Below are 22,370 nucleotides of genomic sequence, written 5' to 3' on the forward strand. Positions count from 1 at the left end.
GTTAGTAGGCACAGTTCCCACCTTCCAAACACTGCAGGCTCACCAAGAGGCTGGAACTCCACTAGACTCTTTTTTTAGACACTTATGACTGCTTGCCTTTGAACAATTTCCGGTTTGGGATGGCTGTTCCTAATTATACACAAAATCAACTTTGCTGAGCTGCCAGAAGAAGATGCCAATGAATCCCTGGAACTTACTAATCCCCTTGTCTCTGAAAATCAGTTTTGGATTGGCTAGTGAAGGAAATTGCATCATCATTGAAACACTCAATTCTGAACAGTTGAAGCAAAAGTCGTATTTTGAACTGTCTCTAAATTCTAGAATACAGGATGGGTTTAGAGTTCATTTCTCCCAACTGTTTTAGAATATAGCTGCTGTTGCTGTTCAAAACTGGGGACATTCATATATTTAAATTAAAATAATTATCGCTTCCACAAATGAAACACTTGATTGCACCTACAATTCACAGTTTAACCATTGTAGTTTTCTCATACCCATGTTTCACTGTGTAAACGGTGCTCTTCTTGAAATTTCTGTTAACATTACTTATCTCACTTAGCTTCAGTGACTTATGGCTAACATGGTATCCTTGGAAACATTTTAATGTAATTATGCAGCGGGTTGTGGTTGTGATGGCCTGGAATGTGATGGAAGCAGATTTAGAAGTAATTTCTAAAAGATGCTTGGATGAACACTTGATGGAGACAAAGTAGAACAATGGGAAAAAATAAAGGAAGACTGACTTTATCATCCTGAAGCTCAGCTGAACGCGGAAAATCAAAAAGATGATGAGTCACCCGAAGGATATTCCATCAACCTGTCAAGCTCCACACCGTCCTCAGTCAATAATGGCCAATTTGGTGATCCCTTTCCAACTCATATAATTTATTAAGCTTGATACAGTTTGAGATACTAGAGTCCACAGAATGCAATGAATGATTAGGTACCACTTCAGCACAAACTTGTATTAATTGGCACCCATGTTACAATAATACAAATGGAAGATTCAATGGCCTCATCTGTCACACTGGCAATGCCTGCACCAGAGAAAGAAAAAGCAAATTGTCTCTCACAACCTTGCAGAAGTTCAGATCTTTTTATAAACTATAGGAAGTTACAAAAATTAAAATGTTCTCTTGCCTTCGTGCCAGTTGTCAGCCAAGTAAACTTATCATATTTACTTGTATATAGATCGATCTCACATATAAGTCAACCCATTATTTTTGCCCCAAAGATCTGGTATCTTTGATATATCTCATGTATAAGTCAATCCTAGTTTTTCAGGGGTCTCTTCCTGACTGCATATGCAGCTTTAAATGACATGATTTGCATATTTTTGATTCAAATGCAATATCTACATCATGAAATGTTGCAAGCACCAGTATACAATTGCACAACGTGATTTTCAACCAGTTAAATTGAATGTTGATAACTATATGTTTATGTAATATGTACATACATATATTTGACTTGTACATGCAAATATCTATGGTACCTTATGGCAGTCCTTGACCTTGTCTTCCCTCAATTTCTTAGAAGTAGGTGTCACATACAGTTTGTGCTGTACTTATTGTAAAACTCCCCCAAATTTTTTCTGATAAAATGGCATCATGAAGAAACAAGCACACAGCACAGTTTAAACTAAAAGTTATTGAAGTTGCAGAGAAGAACAATAATAGCGCAGCTGCAAGGAAGTTCTGTGTTTGAAAAATTTGTTCGAGGTCGGAGGAAAAAAGCCACACAGTTGAAGGCTATGCCAAATCGAAGTACTCTGAAGCTCTTCAACCATGTCACAGCACTGTGCCTATGACTTGTCCAGATTTGTACTATCTGCCTATCTCCTTTTCCACCTAGCCACTCCACCCTCCCCTCCCTGACTGATCACCTTCATCCCCTCCCCCACTCACCCATTGTACTCTATGCTACTTTCTCCCCAACCGCACCCTCCTGTAGCTTCTCTCTCCACGCTTCATGCTCACTGGCTTTATTCCTGATGAAGGGCTTTTGCCTGAAACGTCGATTTCGTTGCTCCTTGGATGCTGCCTGAACTATGCTCTTCCAGCACTATTAATCCAGAATCTGGTTTCCAGCATCTGCAGTCATTGTTTTTACCTCGTTGATTTTAACCCTACTGCAAATCCTCTTGCAAGGATGCCTGCCTTGAAGAAATTTTCCTCCTCTCTCTACAAGAATCTCAGGGAGTCCCTCTCCCACTGCAACTCCCAGGTCATTTCTTCTGACCTGAAGCTCTTCAACCATGTCTCAGCACTGTCCCCATGACTTGTCCAGACTTGTCCTACCTGCCTATCTCCTTTTCCACCTATTCACTCCACCCTCTCCTCCCTGACCTATCACCTTCAGCCCCTCCCCCACTCACCCATTGTGCTCTATGCTACGCTTCAGGCTCACTGCCTTTATTCCTGATGAAGGGCTTTTGTCCGAAACGTCGATTACGCTGCTCCTTGGATGCTGCCTGAACTGCTGTGCTCTTCCAGCACCACTAATCCAGAAACAGAAGCCCAACCAAAGAAATCGGAACAAGTGGCCACAACTAGAAGAAAAGATTGCTCACTGGGTAATTCAGTGTCATCAGACGGAAGCACAGTGACTCGACAATGTATAAGAATACGCGCCAAAAACGAAACAAAAATAGATGGATTCAGTGATTTCAAAGTTAGTCCTGGATGGTGCAGTAGGTTTATGAAAAGGTATGATTTAGTGCTTAGACAGAAAACCAACACTGCCCAAAGTCTACCAGCAGAATTTAATGACAAGTTAATTGGATTCCATCGCTTTGCAAGAAGTTGGAAGAAAATTGGGTACAGGCTCTCATGTATCAGCAATGTTGATGAAACCCCAATGAAGTTTGATATACCAGAGAATAGATCTGTGGACAAGATCGGAGCAAAATTGTTTTGGTTAAGACTGCTGGCCATGAAAGGAGTAAATTCACTGTTGTACATGATTGTATGGCAGATGGAACAAAGTTAAAGCCGATGGTGATCTTTAAGCAGATAACTCTGCCCAGACAGAAACTTCCAAAAGACATTGTTGTCCTCATCCATGACAAAGGGTGGATGGATGAAGGTGGCTGCAAGACCTGGATTAGGGAGGTTTGGAATATGCGACCAGGATGGACTTAGAAAGGGAAAAAAGCTCACTGGTTTTGGATATGTTCAGATCACAGAGTGAAAAGTGTTGTCAGTGAACTTCAAGCTAACAATACTGGCATTGCAATGAAACTTGGAGGCCTTACGAGCATGGAGCAGTCACTGGATGTTAGCATCAATAAACCTTTTAAAGACTTAGTACAGAAGAAATGGATGATTGGATGCAAGAAGGAGAAAAAAGCTTCACAAAGGGTAGCACCGTGTATGCTCTATTACTTGCAACTGTATGTGAGTGGATTGGTGAGCCCTGGAAGGGAGATGAAAACTGAAATTATTGTGAAAGCCTTCAAAACATCTGGAATTTCTAATGCTTTAGATGGTGCGGAGCATGACTATATATGGTCAGATGGAAGTGATGACAAATCAGTTGGTAATCTCCTCGAGAGTGCAGATGAAGATGATCCATATGACGATTTGCTTGACGCAGATGATTGGCATAGGTTATTCAGTGGTGCAACTGATGACAGTGAACTTGAAGGATTCTAGTGGACTTGTGCATGTACTGGTAACTTTTGTTTTAAGCAGTTATCCCATTATATTTGTGATACTCACTGAGAAGAGATTTTTGCTGTGAATATCAGTTTTTTGATGTAAAGTGTATATCGTATATTATTAACAGTTTCATGCAGTTATTTCTTAATAAAATATTATCAGTCTTTGTTCTTATTTTTACTGCTTCTCTGTTTTTATTTCATGATTTGGGTGTTTATAGATACCCACGGTAGATGGACTGACCACCTGTTGATATACCTATTAACTTTTGTACATATGTGTTGACCTACATCCACTTTATGTTACTGGTAACTGGAAAACGGTATGATATTGCCATTCTACTGTAGCAGGCAGAATGGAGACAGTTATTTTGAAGATCAGTGTTCAATAACGTCCACAATTCTTTTTCCTTTTATTGTTTATTATTTTATACAGAGATCTGGCTCTTGTTTGTCCACTTCTTTGACTCATGCCAAACATGCATTTCATCCCCTCGAAAACAATATTTTGTGTATAAGTTGACCCCCTAATTTCAGCTAAAACAATGGTCTTTAAAACATAACCTATACAGGAGTACATATGGTATTTGCTAGAAGGAAAAAGGAACGAAACCATGGAGACATAAAACAAAAATTCGTTCTGGGGTGCATCACCCTAAGCAGTTGAATTCATCTTACTTTGGATCATATTCAACATCCAGAATCCTAGTACTGATGTGGTGGCAACCGCAACTTTCCTTTTGTCTAGTTCTTCTGCAGTCATTTTGTCATTTTATGACAAGGTGTGAAAATTAAATCCACATTATTACTCTCCAGAAACTCCACAGCAGCTAAATTTCTATCATTCTTTACAAAGTTGTTAACACGCCTTTTATCGAGTTCTAACAAAAGGTTGTTCATTTGAAAAGTTATTGTTACTTTTCTCTTCAAAGGTTCTGTCTGATCTGAATATTTCCATCATTTATTTTGCATTTGCACTTCAGACTTTCAGCATCTGCTTTTGTATTTCAAAAATCCATCTCTCAGCAATTAGTAGTTCATTGTTACAACTGAATGGGCAGAAACTACACAAATGCACACAAATTTCAATTGATTCATAGATACCTAATGGGTAAATCTACATCAGTCTTGAATTAGAAGCATGTGCAAAGGAATGGGAACCAATTTTAAAGCTCAAGTCACGAAGTTTATTAATTTATTAGAAATTCAGAAACTTTCTTTTTCGTCATTAGGTGTAAAAACTATTTTATATCTAAATTTTTAAAACTGCTCCAGAAGATAATAGTTTTCTGGAATACTTTGGCTTATGCCTCCTTTAGTCAAATACTTACATAAGTTCATCCTAGTTCAGTGGCAACTTTCTGGGGTCTATGTACATGGACAGAGATCTCTGTGCTCATCTACACTATCAAGAATCTTAGCATTCACCCAGTACTCTTTATTCCTGTTGCTCCTTCCAAAGTGAATCACCTCACATTTTTCTATATTAAACTCCAATTACCACCTCTCAGCTCTGCAGCTTATCTATGTCCCTCTGTAATCTACAACATCCTTCAGCACAATCCACAACTCCACCAACCTTAATGCCATCTGCAATTTACTAACTGGCCCATGCCCTCATCTAAGTCATTTATAAAAATGATAAACAGCAGTGTCCCCAAAACAGATCCTTATGGTATACCACTAGTAACTGAACTCCAGGATGAACATTTCCCATCAACCATCACCTTCTGTCTTTTTTCAGCTAGCCAATTTCTGACCCAAACTGCTAAATCACCCTCAATCCCATCCCTCTGTTTTCTGCAACAGTCTAGCATGGGGAACCTTACTGAAATCCATATACACCCCATCAACTGCTTTACCCTCATCCACCTGCTTGGTCACCTTCTCAAAGAACTCAATAAGGTTTGTGAGGCACAACCTACCCTTCACAAACTGTGCTGCCTATCTTAATCAACTTATTCCTCTCTAGATGATTAAAAATCGGACCTCTTATAACCTTTTCCAACACTTTACCCACAAATGAAGAAAGGCTCACTGATCTGTAATGACCAGGGTCATCTCTACTCACCTTCTTGAACAAGGGGATAACATTTGCTATCCTCCAATCTTCTGGCACTATTCCTGTAGACAATGATGACATAAAGATCAAAGCCAAAGGCTCTGCAATCTCCTCTCTGGCTTCCCAGAAAATCCTAGGATAAATCCCATCTAGCCCAGGGGAATTGCCTAAATTCACACTTTCCCGAATTGCTAACACCTCCTCCTTGTGAACCTCAATCCCACCTAGTCTAGTAGCCTGTATCTCAGTGCTCTCTTTGACAACACTGTCTTTTTCCAGTGTGATTATTGACGGAAAATATTCATTTAGCGCTTCCCCATCTCCTCTAACTCCACACACAATTTCCCACTACTATCCTTGAATCACCCTAATCTTTCTTAGTCATTCTTTTATTCTTGATACCTATAAAACTTCAGGGTTTTCCTTGATCCTACCTGCCAACGACTTCTCATGTCCATCCTGGCTCTTCTTAGCTCTCTCTTTAGGTCTTATCTGGCTAACTTGTAACTCTCAAGCACCCTAACTAAGCCTTCATGTCTCATCCTTACATAAGCCTTCTTCTTCCTCTTGACAAGAGATCCAATTTCTTTAGTAAACCATGGCTCTCTTGCTCAACCACTTCCTCCCTGCCTGACAGATACATACTTATCAAGGACACACAGTGGCTGTTCCTTGAATAAGCTCCACATTTCAAGTGTGCCCATTCCCTGCAATTTTCTTCCCATCATATGCATCTAAATCTTGCCTAATGGCATCAAAATTGCCTTTCCCACAACAATAGCTCTTGCCCGGCGGTATATATCTATCCCTTTCCATCGCTAAAGTAAACATAACTGAATTGTGGTCACTATCACCAAAGTGCTCACATACCACCAAAACTAACACCTGGCCAGGTTCATTACCCAGTACCAAATCTAATGTGACCTCACGCCTTGTTGACCTGTCTACATTCTGTGTCAGGAAACTATCCTGCACACACCGGACAAAAACTGACCCATCTAAAGTACTTGAACTATAGTATTCCCAGCCAATATTTGGAAAGTCAAAATTTCCCAAAACAACTACTCTGTTATTCTCACTCCTATCCAGAATTATCTTTGCTATCCTTTCCTCTACATCTCTGGAAGTATTCGGAGGCCTATAGAAAACTTCCTATAGGGTGACCTCTCCTTTCCTGTTCCTAACCTCAGCCCATCCTACCTCAGTAGATGAGTACTCAAACGTCTTTTCTGCTACCATAATACTTTCCTTGACTAATAATGTCACACCTCTCCCTCTTTTACCACCTTTTCTGATTTTACTCAAACATCTATATCCCAGAGCCTGCAACAACCATTCCTGTCCCTGCTCTATCCATATCTCCAAAATGGCCATAACATCAAAGTCCCAGGTACCAACCCATGCTGCACATTCACACACCTTATTCCAAATGTTCCTGGCATTGAAGTGGACACACTTCAAACCACCTTCCTGCTTATCGGTGAACTCTTGCAATCTTCAAACCATATTTCTGACCTCATTACTCTAAATCTCCTGGACACTGGAACTACAATTTAAGATCCCACCCCCCATGCTGAATTAGTTTAAAATCTCCTGAATAGTATTAGCAAATATTGCCCCCCAGGATATTGGTATGCCTCTGGTTCAGATGAACAAAAACAAAATGAAGAGTTTTTTTTCAAATTGTTCAATCTAAAAAGTTAAACCTTTAAAAATTAGTAATAACTATTCAACATGCAACATATAAAATACTTCACCAAAAAGACATAGCTCAATGGATGAAAAGAAAATATTTCAAAAACTTAATTAAAAAGGAACCTATTGCAATTTGTAGGTGGTACATTCTTGAAAGCCTGGCCATGAATGTTATTCAATTAATAAATAACATTATCAAATTGACCTGCAAATTTACCTTGCTCTCTGCTCCAGCATGCTGACGTGCAGCTGCAACCATCTCCAACTTGGCATTGTTAGGGACATTGGCAAACCGCCACTGCTGTGACAAATCCAAAACTGTTCTCTGGAACCTAGAATAAACCAACATATCATCAACATTCTACTTTTATTACATATCAGTGTGGTTAACATTCATCCCTTCCAACCACTGAAGAATTAAAGAGAACATTTTTAAGATTTCCATTTCACTTTACTGTCTTAGTTGTGTGATTTGATTTATTTATTGCCACATATACCTAAATACAGTGAAAAGCTTTGTTTACGAGCAGTACAGGCAGACCTTAGTAAACAAGAACAAACTGATCATAAGGTGAAAGAAAAACCTAGAGGCATACAGGTTACATTGCACAAAGCATGCACTAAGCAAGATCAACATTAGCAAGATCAGCTTTATTTGAAGTTAGAGAGTCCCTTCAACAATTTAGTAATGGCCAGGAAGAAGCTGTTCCTGAATCTGCTGGTGTGAGAGTTCAAGCTTTTTTATCTTCTGCATGATGGAAGAGGTTGTAGGAGAGCATTACTTTCTAATATTTATCTTAAGAATCTACATGTGACCGTTATTTACTAGAATGTTAAGGTTACATTTGGAAGAATAATTTGTAGCAAGTAATATATTTGTAGCAAGTAATAAAGGATGACACATACTGACCTGACCTTTAAAGCTACCACCTTAATCTATCTGAAAGGGAATGTTACTACAATCAGAATACTGGAAGGAGAGTGTATTGTCATCATTTCTTTATGTAACTCGAGAACTGTTTTGAGCAATATATGAAGAGTTCTGAGGTAGATAAAAGCATATGTATGTGGATGTATGTGGTTTCAGGTGAAATGGTGAGTGTACTTATTGTTTTGTGAAAGATACCACAATTGCTTGAGACAAGCTGAATGGACCAAACGGACTAGTTCGATGTAGCACTGCTCATTTATGCAGAGACAGTTCATGAAACAAGGAATGTTCTGCTGAGATTAAGCATGGCTCCTTGTAGTCTGCCAGGATTGAAGTCACACAGATTTTTAACAGGGCATCAATCAGATTGTTGCCACAGCAAAATAATTTGGACCAAGTTTTGCACTGCTCTAAAACAAAACACTACATCAAAAAGAAAGCTCATCATCCAATTAATACTGCTGGACCAACCACAAACAGAAAGTACTCCTTTGGGTACAAAAATGCGACAATAAGCATAAAAGGTAAATGAGGATTGTCTGTTTTTTGATGAATCTTTCTTTGCTGTCCTGAAATCTTTTTCCATGTCTACTACAGATGAACAAATTGAAGAAATCCGTTTGCTGTCTCTGTGTGTCAGCACCAGTTTAATTTATGTATACTTTTACATAGTTTAATCCACATCAAAAAAGATGATGTTCAGTGAAGAATTCCACCAGTAAACCACATCAATTTGCAAGAAGGACTTCATCAATCTGCTTACAATTCTAGTAAAGCCAGAAACAAAAATGCTACTATCTAAATTTTTTCTCAGAGCAAAGTAAAAGTTGAGCAACAGAAAATAGTTGAAAGCAGACCTTACACAATAACACTACAAAATCTGGTCTAACCCCAATTCAGCCAGCTAAATCCTGGTCTCTAATGGGCATTACAACTTACATCTTCATAACACATCAGGCAGCATGGTGGCACAATGGTTAGCACTGCTGCCTCACAGCACCAGAGACCTGGGTTCAATTCCCGCCTCAGGGAATTGTGTGTGTGTGTGGAGTTTGCACATTCTCCCAATGTTTTCGTGGGTTTCCTCCGGGTGCTTGTTTCCACCCACAGTCCAAATATGTGCAGGTTAGGTGAAGCAGCCATGCTAAATTGCCCGTAGTGTTAGGTGAAGGGGAATGGGTAGGGTGGGTCGGTGTCGACGTGTTGGGCCGAAAGGCCTTTTTCCACACTAAGTAATCTAATCTAATATAGCAGACTATCCCAAGGTATCTTACAAAGGCAAGCGATAAAGATACCTAAAGAGACTGGGAGGGTCATTCACCTTAGCTAATTACTCTACCATTCAAAGGGTGGGTGAATGCATGATTGTGGAGCATCAAAGGAAGAGGGATGCAGAAATTAAAGCACATGGAAGGCTATGGAAAATCAAAGCATCAGAATCAGCTTCAAACAAGCAACCTGAAAATTGTTACATGGAAGATCAACAAACTCTTAAGTCTATTTGGTGTGATTAAGCACAAGCATGAAATCGATTTGATTCATTCAATTTATGTTACCACGGAAGTTGCCAGATTGATCTGGTGCCACACATTGACAAGTACATCACAGTCTGCAAAGTTCCCTCACCTACAGCAAGTGAGCTAAATTGCTCAAGCATGTATTGATTTGCAGTAACTAAGCTTTATGGTCTTAGAAAGGAACAAGCCAAATTCAACTCTGCAGCACATACCCCATTATAAAGCAGCATGTCTGACTGACTCTAAGTATTGTTACACCAAAGGATAGAGACTTAGCTGCAATTATTTCACAAATACAAAGCATTATGACAAAATTATTCAACAATTTTTTAAAAGAGTGATAAACAGGATAACAATTTGCCTTAGATGCCAGGGTATTAACAATCCACTGTTTCGATTTTTTTTCCCCCACAGATTTAACTATGACTATCACAAAATTGAGGTTAATCTGAAATCTTTGGGATGTTATACATGAAAATTAACTATTTCAACAAAAAAAACAATAAAATAAATTTATAATCGCAGAGAAGTAGGTTGGCAGCATCTCTTCCAGCACATTTATATTCAGAGATAAAAAAAATCAGCCAATATTAGAAGTTCACTAGCTTTAAAGATTCTTACTTCAGACCATATTCCTCGGGATCCAATTTCTGTTTTCTACACACCTCTTCTAAAACCTAATGAACAGAAAAATATAATGACAAATAACAATCATTTTGCATCAGAAAAACAAATCATATCTGGCTGTAGCATAAAGTTGGGAATTATAATAGTTATCTTGAGCGGCAAAATCAGATGAAAATCAAAACAAAAAAATGTTCCCTTTCCTTATTTTACTTGACTGGTTATATGTTGACAGGGGTTCAAACCAAAGTTCAGTGCAGGAGTATCTATCCAACATTGCCTAACTCTAACCAAACCACAACTCTTCAGTTATCTACAAATAAATTCCACAAGATTCCTATAACCTCAAATGTATATCTAGCTGGGTTTAGAAATAATGGGTGCTGCTTCCACATCATTTTGAAAATTAAACATTCAATATCTTTTGCTATACTTGCCAATTAGTAGCATATTATTTTCATCATCATACATTCTTAAAACAGTTTTCTGCAAAAACAATTTTCCTTTGGGAGACTGAAGGGTGATCTTATACAGGTTTATAAAATCATGAGTGGCATGGATAGGGTAAATAGACAAGGTTTTGTCTTTGCGATGGGGGAGTTCAGAACTAAAGGGCATAGGTTTAGGGTTGAGAGGGGAAAGATATAAAAGGGACCTAAGGGGCAACTTTTTCAGGCAAAGGTTGATGGATGTATAGATTGAGCTACCAGAGGAAGTGGTGGAGGCTGGTATAATTACAACATTTAAAAGGCATTTGGATGGGTATATGAATAGGATGGGTTTAGGGCAATGAATTCTTCCAAGGGGCCACATGAGAAACCTGAGTTGTGTTGGAGGGCCAAACCAACAGTAAGTTGAACATAATTCTGCTCTGTATTAATTTTCTCCCATTGTAAAAGTACTAAATTATATAGTTTTGCACTGAAACTATAATCAAAAGAATGAGGATATTCTTTTACAATAAAGATATGAAATTGTGGAGTAGGTCAAATACAGAAGAAATAAAACAATAATTTCAGTACTTCATTTTATTTTTAATATGTTAATCTCACAAACCAATAATGAAAAGTTGTTTCATTATTGTTCAGTATTACAAACAACTCTATACAAAAAGGAATAAGTGCTTTTGATGTTTCTCAGTTCATTTTACTTGTTTAGTGAGAAAAAATCCAGTCTGTTTTGGGCTTGAACAAGTGCACTGAAATCTGGTTGAATGTCTGAGGTGGATATGTGAAGGACAGCTGAGAGGAGATCATCAGTGATAGAGGATCCGTATTTGGATTTGTTGAACTTCATCACTGAGAATGTCTGTTCGCATATATAGGTAGATCCAAAGAGGACTAGAATCTTCTCAGCATGCCTCTTTATGTGTAGAAAGTTCTCCTCTTTGAGGGAAGAGTAAAAATCAAGCAGTGAGACTAACCTAAAGTACTCTGCCAGAAGTGTGTCAGACTGCAGGTCAATGAGTTCAAGCTGAACATCACTAAATACATTCTCCACATTGCATGTAAATGGGGAAAAAAATCATGTGCATTTCATTCTCAACCATTTTCAAGTCTTGAAATCGCCTTGAAAATTCACCATGCAATGCTTCTAACATAAATGAGTACCTGTGGAGGTGATCAGTTGAATATGTGCCTTCATTCGGTATTGGCAAGTGGGTGAGAATGTTGCCCTCCATTTGGCTTGAGAGAAGCTGCAACTTTTATAAAAGCCTTCACCAAGTTGTACATTTCATGCACAAAAAGACCCTTGCACTGCAGTTTCACATTTAGTTCATTCATAAGTGCAGTCACATCAACAGCAAAACCAAGGTCTGCAATCCAGTCTGCATCTGAAAGCTGTGGAATACCATTCCTTTTCTTCACACAGAAATCTTGAATATCTTCTCTCAAGTCCCGTACACTTTTCAGCATTTTGCCCAGGCTGAGCCACCTGACAGCTGTGTGTAGCCTATGTCACGATGTTCAGTCTCATTTTCCTCCAAAAGTGCAACAAACTGCCTGTGATTCAAAGCTCTTGCCCTGATGAAGTTAACTATTTTAGTTACAACATCAACCACATGGTTAATTTTTAACAGTGACTTACACAACATTCCTGATGTATAATACAAGGCAAAAATACCAATTTCTGTTCAGGGTCAATTTCTGTCACTTTATCCTGCATTCTCTTTAAGAGTCCAACATTTTTTCCTGTTAGATTTGGACAACCATCCGTTGTCACACCCGCCAGCTTGTCCCATTTTAGTCTCAACGTGTCCTAACAGGCATTTACCTCCGTGAATAAATCATTACGAGTTGTTGTTCCTTTCACTGACTGCATTGCTGCCAGCTCCTCCGTGATTTTAAAGTCCATAGTTATCCCACGTACGAAGATGAGTAGCTGGGCTGTATACGTACGTCGCAGCTCTCATCCAAAGCCAAGGAAAAAAAGTCAAAGTTGACCGCTCTGTGATGCAGCTGAAGCTCCAGAGTTCTCACGATGTTCCCAATCCTTCTCGCTACAGTGCATTGGGAGAGGGGCACATTCTCAAATGCCTTTTTCTCTGGGCATATTAGTTCTGCAGAGTCCAACAAGCACTCCTTAATAAACTCTTCATCAGAAAACGGTTTACTGTTTCTGCAATTTTGTGGGAGAGACATAACTTGTCTTGGTGTGAGCTGACATTTTGAGGGCTAGCCAGCAAGCATCACTTTTAGCTGTTCACGCACATACACGCACGCGCATGTGCTTCCATACGTAAATTTTAAAAAGCATCCTTTTCAAAACAAAAGCAACACAGTTGCATTGCGTGCATGGCATAAATATTTTTTCATTTATGTTCTAATTTAAGATTGACCTCATGCAGGCGGACAGGAATGACCAAAGGGCCAGATATGGCCCATGGACATAAAATGCCCAGGTCTGGTTTAGAGGGACATGGGCCAAGTGCTGGCAAATGGGACTAAATTAGTTTTAGATATCTGGTCAGTTGGACCAAAGGGTCTGCTTCCATGCTGTACATCTCTACGATTCTATTGTATTTCAACAATTGAAGAAGAGGTTTCCACTAGAGGTAGGTCAATTTTTATCACAGATCATTGGAATAGGAATATTTGACAACTCTGTTTTAAAATATCCAGTATGATAATAGAAGCATAAGAGTATTATTTAGCTTTTCCTTGTTTTGTTTTTGGAGTCCGATTTCCAAATACTCCTTAAGTACTTGTGTCAAACTGATTTACATTATGAACAAATAACAGAGCAGTTACTTCTGATCACCTAGGGATAGTGATTATGTTTTCACATTCTTAACCAAACAGCAATTTTAGGATTAGGCATATCAGATTTTTCAATGGGCTAAGCAGAAATAAGCTAAACAATAAACTGGCTGTGAAGTCAAATATATTTTGTTGCAATTTTTGTATAATAGATTTAGTTCTCTCTTGACACCTAGTTAAAATTCTTTCTATCTCCAATAGTTATGCAGTGGTAGAGTTCATTACAGATTTGATATTTTAAATTTTTGTCATAATTTATTAAATGTAAACAGATAGAATTACTAACATTTTTAGAATCTAAAATGTGACAAATGTCTGCATTATTGTGAAATAATGTTGGCCTGTGTTCTTGGTTCATATAAATGTATCAGCACAGAGTCGATAAGGTAGTTATAAATGCACTTATTCTGATCAAAAGGTTTAGAACAAGGAGGTAGAACCCCAATTTTAAAGTTCAGCTACGCAAAAACAATCTCAGAAGTACTTCTTCACACAAAAGGTGATGAATATTTGAAATTCCCACCCCAAGAGGCAGGTGACGCTGGGGCTCAATCAAAAAATTTTGAATAGCTATTAGTTGGCTTTGTTAGATAAGTACCTTATGGACTTCAGAAAAAAGATAGATGGATTTAAGATAAATTCAGCTACAATTTATTGAGTAGGACAGGTTCAAACAGTTAAATAAACTTCTGTCTCGATGTTTCTAACCTATAGAAAATAGACAAAACTTTCAACTTAGGCCCATCTGTTTGCTTTGATTTTTTTAAAATCCTAAACACTTCTTCCAAAAGAGCAGGGAGTTCTCTGTGGGCTAACCAACATTCCTCCCTCAACCAACAACACAAAAAGATTTAACTGGTCAATCCTTTCATGGTGTTTGTGGTACCATGCTGCGTGCAAATTGGCTGTCGTGTTTGTCTACAAAAGGAACTACACTTCAAAGAGCAATTCATTGGTCATGAAGTACTTGGGGATGTTTTGAACACATAAAAGGCACTATAAATAGAAGCTTTTTCTTCCCTCTTTTAGATTTTTTCTGCCAAAGAAAATGTATTTAAAACTGGTAACCACATCATCTGCACATCATGAGCATGAAGCAGGCAAAGAATTCTACCTTCCCTATGAACACAAGCAACTTTCAAGGAAGTCCCATCCAAAACCAGATGGTAGAACTGAAACTTTGAAGTTTATACACCATGTAAAGAGAAGCTGCAAATGGGGATTTTGCAAGTTTGCAAACTGTGCATTTGAGAAGGGGGTTACTCAACTCAACCCAAAAGTAGGGCAGCTGGCAAACCAATTTGATGTGAACTAAGGAGTATCTTTTATGAAAAGAGTTTCATTATTTTAAAAGGAGTTGACATATGAATGCAAGGGTATGTAAAGTTTGAAAATAGTTGTAATTTAACAGTTAACACAAGGAAAAAAAAATTCCATCCCATGAGCAACATATTGTGAAGGTAAATAACTAATACAGAATAACTCAAGAAACATATTGTTATATTTGGTCCCCTCCTTCTCCACTCCCAACACCTCCACAGCAGCTTCTCAAGCAATCACAGAAGGTGCAACACTTGCCCGTTTACTTCCTCCCTCTTCACTATCCAAAATTTCAGGCACAAATTGCAGGTGAATCAACAATTTACCTACACCCATATTCATTGCTCACAACGTGGACTCCTCTACAATGGCGAAATGAAATGCAGAGTGGGTGACCACATTTGGAATATTGTGAACTGGTTTGGGGCCCGTGTCTAAAGAAGGATGCAGTGGCCTTGGAAAGGGCCCAGAAGAGAGTTACAGGAACAATTCCCAGGGAGAGTTGAGGACTGTGAATCTGTACTCAATGGAGTTTAGAAGGATGAGGGGAGGGAATCTGTACTCAATAGAGTTTAGAAGGATGAGAAGAAGGATGACTAATAAGTCTGGATAGAGTGGACCTGAGGGCATAGCCTCAGAGTGAACAGATGACACTTTAGAACTGAGGTTAGGAGGAATTTCATCAGCGAGTGGGTGATTAATCTGTGGAACTCATTGCCACATAGGCTGTGGAGGTGAAGTCATTGAGTGCACTTAAAATAGAGATAGATAGGTTCTTGATTTTTAAGAGGATCGAGGGTTATGTCAAGAAGGCAGGAGAATGGAGTAGAGAAACATATCAGCCATTGCCAAATGATGGAGCAGATTTGATCAGTCAAATAGTCTAATTCTGCTCCTGTATTTTATGCTCTTTGCAGAATATCCACATATTGTCCATAATAATTACTCAGCTTCCAGTTGCCTGCCACTTCAACCCACCGTTGTGCTCCCTGACCAACATTTTATCTCAGGCCTGCTGCAATGTTCCAGTGAGGCTTAGCATAACCTAGAAGAACTGTATTTCATTTTCCATTTTGGAAACCTACAACCTTCAGGAATCAATGTCAAGTTCAATAATTTTAGACCCGGATTACCTCCTTCCATGTCCTTTATCCTCACTTTCCAGGGCCCATCATGATATGGTCTCCTTTCAGCACAGCCACCACAATTTAACCTATTCATTGTCCCCATCATCAGCTTTTCTCCTTCACTGGCTTACAACAACTATCTTTTGTCTGGCTAATTTCCTTTCTCTCTCGGTTCTCTGCTTCCACCCATCTGGTTACTCCTTTTTCCTCCCAACCTTTGTCATCAGCATAAATATCATATTTTTCTAGTTACTATCAGTTGTGAGGAAAGGCCACTGGGCTCAAAATGTAAGAGCATAAAGACGTGCAACATGGAAGCAGACCTTAGGGCCAATTCATCCATGCTGACCAGATATCCTAAATTAATCTAGTCCCATTTGGCAGCATTTGGCCTATATCCTCCCAAACCCTTCCTATTCATATTCCCATTCCGATGTCTTTTAAATGTTATAACTGTACCAGCCTTCACCACTTCCTCTGGCAGTTCATTCCACACACATACCATCCTCCACATGAAAAAGTTGCTCCTAAGTCCCTCCTAAATCTTTCCCCTGTCACCTTAAACCAATGCCTTCTAGTTTTGGAATCCCATGCCCTGAGCAAAAGACCTTGAATATTCACCTATCTACACCCCTCATGGTTTTATAAACTTCTATAAGATAACCCCTTAGCCTCTGATGCTCCAGGGAAAATAGCCTCAACCTATTTAGTGTCTCCCTATAGCTCAAACCCTCCAAAACCTAGTAACAGTGGAATTGGGCCATTTGGCCCATCAAGGCTGCTCCACCATTCACAATCATGGCTGATTTCAACCCATTCTCCTGCCTTTTCTCCATCAGTGAATTTGAAAATTGGGGCAGCACAGTGACTAGCACTGCTGCCTTGCAGCGTCAGGGTCCCAGGTTCAATTCCCACCTCAGGTGACTGTCTGTGTGGAATTTGCACATTCTTCCAGTGTCTGCGTACACAAAGATGTGCAGGTGAATTGCCCATAGTGTTAGGTGCATCAGTTAGGGGAATGGGTCTGGGTGGATTACTCTTTGGAAGAGTCAGTGTGGACTTGTTGGGCTGAAGTGCCTATTTCCATACTGTAGGGAATCTAATCTAAACTCTTGATAACTTTACTAATTAAGAACCTATCTCAGTCCTAAATACACTCAATGACTTGAGTTCCACAGGTTAACCACACTTTGGCTGAAAAACAATCCTCATTTCAGTTCTGAAGAGTTATCCTGACACTCAGAAACTGTGGCCTTGGAGCCATCCTAGTCTTTCCTTCTAGTGGCAACATCCATTCGATCCAAGCCTCATAGTATTTTGTAAGTTTCAATCAGATTCCCCATATTTTCATAAACTCCAGTACAGACCCAGAGTCCTCAACTGCTTTCATACAACAAGCCCTTCAGCCCCAGGATCATTCTTGTGAATATCCTCCAGACCCCCTCAAACACTAACACATCTTAGTTACAGGTCCCCAACACTGCTGACAACATTCAAAATGTAATCTGAGCAGAGTCTCTCTCAGTCTCAGCAGTACATCTCTGCTTTTGTGGAAATGAATGCTTACATTATCACTTGCCTTCCTAACTGCCAACTGAACGTGCATGTTAACTCTGCTCTCTCTCTCCTCAGATACTGATGAAGGGGTTTTGCCCGAAACGTTGATTTCACTGCTCCTTGGATGCTACCTGAACCGCTGTGCTCTTCCAGCACCACTCTAATCTAGAACCTGGTTTCCAGCATCTGCTGTCATTGTTTTTACCTCCTCAGATACTGACAGCTCTGCTGATTTTCTCCAGCAATTTGTTTTGCTTTCAGCTTGTCATATGTAGTATGAATGTAAATTAAATAATGAATAAAATGTGTAACCCAGAGCAATATAATATTTTATACATATACACACACATATTTATTTGTATATGTATATAAAAATAATGTAGGTGATTGACAAAATGAAGAGATATGTAACCCATAATCAGCATATTGCTGAGATAGAGTATGAAGCTACAACATTAATACAGAATAAATGTGGACACCCCCCGCCTCCTGTTTTGTATATACTGTAGTATGAAGGTAAATCAGAGTAGGATTTATGGTCAATAAAGATTTGCATTCCTAATGTTGCTGTTGCCTGTCTGAGGCGGAGGTCTGACTCAGCTCCAAACGCCAAGGCCCGGTTTTACCAGGGGGGCACAGAAAGGAATCCTCCCCCGGAAAGGCGGTTGTCAGGAGCAGGGATTCCGGGCCGTCTCTCACCTGTAGCAGCGGTGTACTCGCCGCCACTTTCACCTGCTGCCGCCTGCCATTCGGCGCCAGCACCGTAACCGCCGCCGCCTTCGCCGCCATCGCCGTCCCCCTTCAAGCGCAGCTGGGAACTGGCGCAACGCGCACGCGCCGAACATGAAGGCGAGCGCCGGGGGGGGGGGGGGGGCGCTGACCCCGCTCTCTGGCAGTCACCGCGCCCGCGCGTGTTCCAAAGGGAGGAAACCGCCGCGCGCGTGCGCCGTCGCTGAGGGTGGTCAGCCCTCCCCCAGCATGCCGGTCCACTCTGTCCAACACATCAAGAATCGACCAATCAAAGGATCCCCAGTACAGCCAATCAGTGCAGCCAGTCCACTCTGTCCAATCACATCAGGAATCGACCAATCAAAGGATCCCCAGTCCAGCCAATCAGTGCAGCCAGTCCACTCTGTCCAATCACATCAGGAATCGACCAAAGGATCCCCAGTCCAGCCAATCAGTGCAGCCAGTCCACTCTGTCCAATCACATCAGGAATCGACCAATCAAAGGATCCCCAGTCCAGCCAATCAGTGCAGCCAGTCCACTCTGTCCAATCACATCAGGAATCGACCAATCAAAGGATCCCCAGTCCAGCCAATCAGTGCAGCCAGTCCACTTTGTCCAATCACATCAGGAATCGACCAATCAAAGGATCCCCAGTCCAGCCAATCAGTGCAGCCAGTCCACTCTGTCCAATCACATCAGGAATCAACCAATCAAAGGATCCCCAGTCCAGCCAATCAGTGCAGCCACTCCACTTTGTCCAATCACATCAAGAATCAACCAATCAAAGGATCCCCAGTCCAGCCAATCAGTGCAGCCAGTCCACTGTGTCCAATCACATCAGGAATCAACCAATCAAAGGATCTCTAGTCTAGATTCTGGATTAGTGGTGCTGGAAGAGCACAGCAGTTCAGCAGCATCCAAGGAGCAGTGAACTTGACATTTCGGGCAAAAGCCCTTCAGGAATAAAGGCAGTGAGCCTGAGGCGTGGAGAGATAAGCTAGAGGAGGGTGGAGGGAAAGTAGCATAGACTACAATGGGTGAGCGGGGGAGGGGATGAAGGTGATAGGTCAGGGAGGAGAGGGTGGAGTGGATAGGGGGAAAAGAAGATAGGCAGGTAAGACAAGTCATGGGGACAGTGCTGAGCTGGAAGTTTGGAACTAGGGTGAGGTGGGGGAAGGGGAAATGAGGAAACTGTTGAAGTCCACATTGATGCCCTGGGGTTGAAGTGGTCCTAGGTGGAAGATGAGGTGTTCTTCCTCCAGGTGTCTGGTGGTGAGGGAGTGGCAGTGAAGGAGGCCCAGGACCTCCATGTCCTCAGCAGAGTGGGAGGGGGAGTTGAAATGTTGGCCACGGGGTGGTGTGGTTGACTGGTGCGGGTGTCCCGGAGATGTTCCCTAAAGCGCTCTGCATCGGGAGTAATGGATACAATAAATGATATTAGTGGATGTGCAGGTAAAACTTTGATGGATGTGGAAGGCTTCTTTAGGTCCTTGGATAAAGGTGAGGGAGGAGGTGTGGGCACAGTTTTACAGTTCCTGCGGTGGCAGGGGAAAGAGCCAGGATGGGAGGGTGGGTTGTCGGGGTCATGGACCTGTCCAGGTAGTTATGGAGTGAATGGTCTTTGTGGAAGGCAGAAAGGGGTGGGGAGGGAAATATATCCCTGGTGGTGGGGTCTCTTTGGAGGTGGCGGAAATGTCGGCGGATGATTTGGATTATGCAAAGGTTTGTATGGTGGAAGGTGAGCACCAGGGGCGTTCTGTCCTTGTTGCGGTTGGAGGGGTGGGGTCTGAGGGTGGAGGTGCGGGATGTGGACGAGGTGCGTTGGAGGGTATTTTTAACCACGTGGGAAGGGAAATTGCTGTCTCAAAAGAAGGAGGCCATCTGGTGTGTTCTATGGTGGAACTGGTCCTCCTGAGAGCAGATACGGCAGAGGCGGAGGAGTTGGGAATACGGGATGGAATTTTTGCAAGAGGTAGGGTGGGAAGAGGTGTAATCCAGGTAGCTATGGGAGTCGGTGGGTTTGTAAAAAATGTCAGTGTCAAGTCAGTCGTCTTTAATGGAGATGGAGAGGCCCAGGAAGGGGAGGGAGGTGTCAGAGATGGTCCAGGTAAATTTTAAGGTCAGGGTGGAATGTGTTGGTGAAGTTGATGAATTGCTCAACCACCTCGGGAGCAGGAGGTGGTGCCAATGCAGTCATCAATGCAGCGGAAAAAGAGGTGGGGAGTGGTGCGGGTGTAATTACGGAAGATCAACTGTTCTACGTAGCCAACAAAGAGACGGGCATAGCTGGGGCGCCCATGGCTACCCCTTTGGCCTGGAGGAAGTGGGAGGATTCGAAAGAGAAATTACGGGTGAGGACCAGTTCAGCCAAATGAACGAGAGTGTCGGTGGAAGGGTACTGTTGGGGACAACTGGAGAGGGAAAAAACGGAGGGCTTGGAGGCCACAGCTACACCTATTGTCCTTCACTGTGTCTCACACCTGCACACACACAACTTGGGTCCTGGGGAAGATATAAGCATACTGCTGTTAGGTGGTAGTATGGGGGAAGAGGAAAAAATGTATAACGAGGAGATAAACAATCCAATCACATCAAAATTTAACTAGTCAAAGGTTCACCAGCCAATCACTGTACCAGTCCATTACATCAAATCACACGAAGAATTAACCAGTCCAGGGATCCCCAGCCCAACTAATCTTTGGAACCAGTACAACAAATCCAATCACATCAAGAATCAACCAGTCAAATGATCCTCAGCCCAGCCAATCACTGCTCCAGCCCAATGTAGTCATTTATATAAATGATTTGGATGTGAACATAGGAGGTATAGTTAGTACGTTTGCAGATGACACCAAAATTGGAGGTGTAGTGGACAGCGAAGAGGGTTACCTCAGATTATAATGGGATCTTGATCAGATGGGCAGATCAGCCAAGTGGCAGGTGGAGTTTAATTTAGATAAATGTGTAGCATTGCATTTTTGAAAAGCAAATCAGGGCAGGACTTATTAGCTTAAATAAGGTCCTGGGAATGTTACTAAACAAAGAGACCTTGGAGTGCAGATTCATAGTTAGAGTCTCAGGTAGATAGGCATTTGGTATGCTTTCCTTTTATTGGTCAGAGTATTGAGTATAGGAGTTAGGAATTCCTGTTGCAGTTGCACAGGACATTGGTTCGGCCACTTTTAGAATATTGCATGCAAATTTGGTCTCCTTCCTATCGGAAGGATGTTGTGAAACTTGAAAGGGTTCAGAAAAGATTTACAAGGATGTGTCCAGAGGATGTAAACTATAGGAAGAGGTTGAATAGGCTGGACCTATTTTCCCTGAGTGTTGGAGGCTGAGGGATGATCTTATAGAGATGTATAAAATCATAAGTGGCATGGATAGGATAAATAGATGGGGAGGGGGAGTCCCGAACTAGAGGGCATAGGTTTAGGATGAGAGGGGAAAGATATAAAAGGGACCTAAGGGACAACTTCTTCACACAGAAGGTGGTGTGTATATGGAATGAGCTGGCAAAGGAAGTAGTGGAGGCTGGTACAATTGCAACATTTAAAAAGTATCTGGATGGGTATATGAATAGGAAGGGTTTCAAGGGATATGGGCCAAGAGCTGGCAAATGGGTCTAGATCAGGTTAGGATATCTGGTCGGCATGGACAAGTTGGACCGAAGGGTCTATTTCCATGCTTACATCTCTATGACTCTGTCAAATTACAACAAAAATCAGCCAGTCAAAGGGTCCCTATCCCAGCCAATCACTGCAGTCTTCAAAGCAAATCTAATCATGTCAAGAGTCAACCACACAAAGGATTCCAACTCTATTCAATCGTTGCAGTCAGTCCAATATGTCAACTCACATCAAGAATCAACCAGTCAAAGGATATC

The 22,370-nt window shown here is 41.1% G+C and overlaps 1 protein-coding gene across 3 annotated transcripts in view; it reads right to left on the reverse strand.

Annotated features, from left to right (window-relative positions):
• The window catches only part of aspscr1 (ASPSCR1 tether for SLC2A4, UBX domain containing), a 212,660-nt gene extending 194,072 nt beyond the window's left edge, over positions 1-18,588 (reverse strand). For all 3 annotated transcript variants that reach the window (XM_060844791.1, XM_060844789.1, XM_060844790.1), the window contains exons 1-3: positions 18,454-18,588; positions 10,488-10,543; positions 7,636-7,750 (exon numbers count right to left, since the gene is read on the reverse strand). In XM_060844791.1, coding sequence (XP_060700774.1) covers positions 7,636-7,750; positions 10,488-10,543; positions 18,454-18,543 — 261 coding nt within the window. In that variant the 5' untranslated portion in view covers positions 18,544-18,588. The remainder of the gene's footprint in view (positions 1-7,635; positions 7,751-10,487; positions 10,544-18,453) is intronic.
• Positions 18,589-22,370: the final 3,782 nt, after the last annotated feature.

This window comes from Hemiscyllium ocellatum, chromosome 25 (assembly GCF_020745735.1).
Source record: "Hemiscyllium ocellatum isolate sHemOce1 chromosome 25, sHemOce1.pat.X.cur, whole genome shotgun sequence".
In the NCBI taxonomy this organism is placed as follows: Eukaryota; Metazoa; Chordata; class Chondrichthyes; order Orectolobiformes; family Hemiscylliidae; genus Hemiscyllium; species Hemiscyllium ocellatum.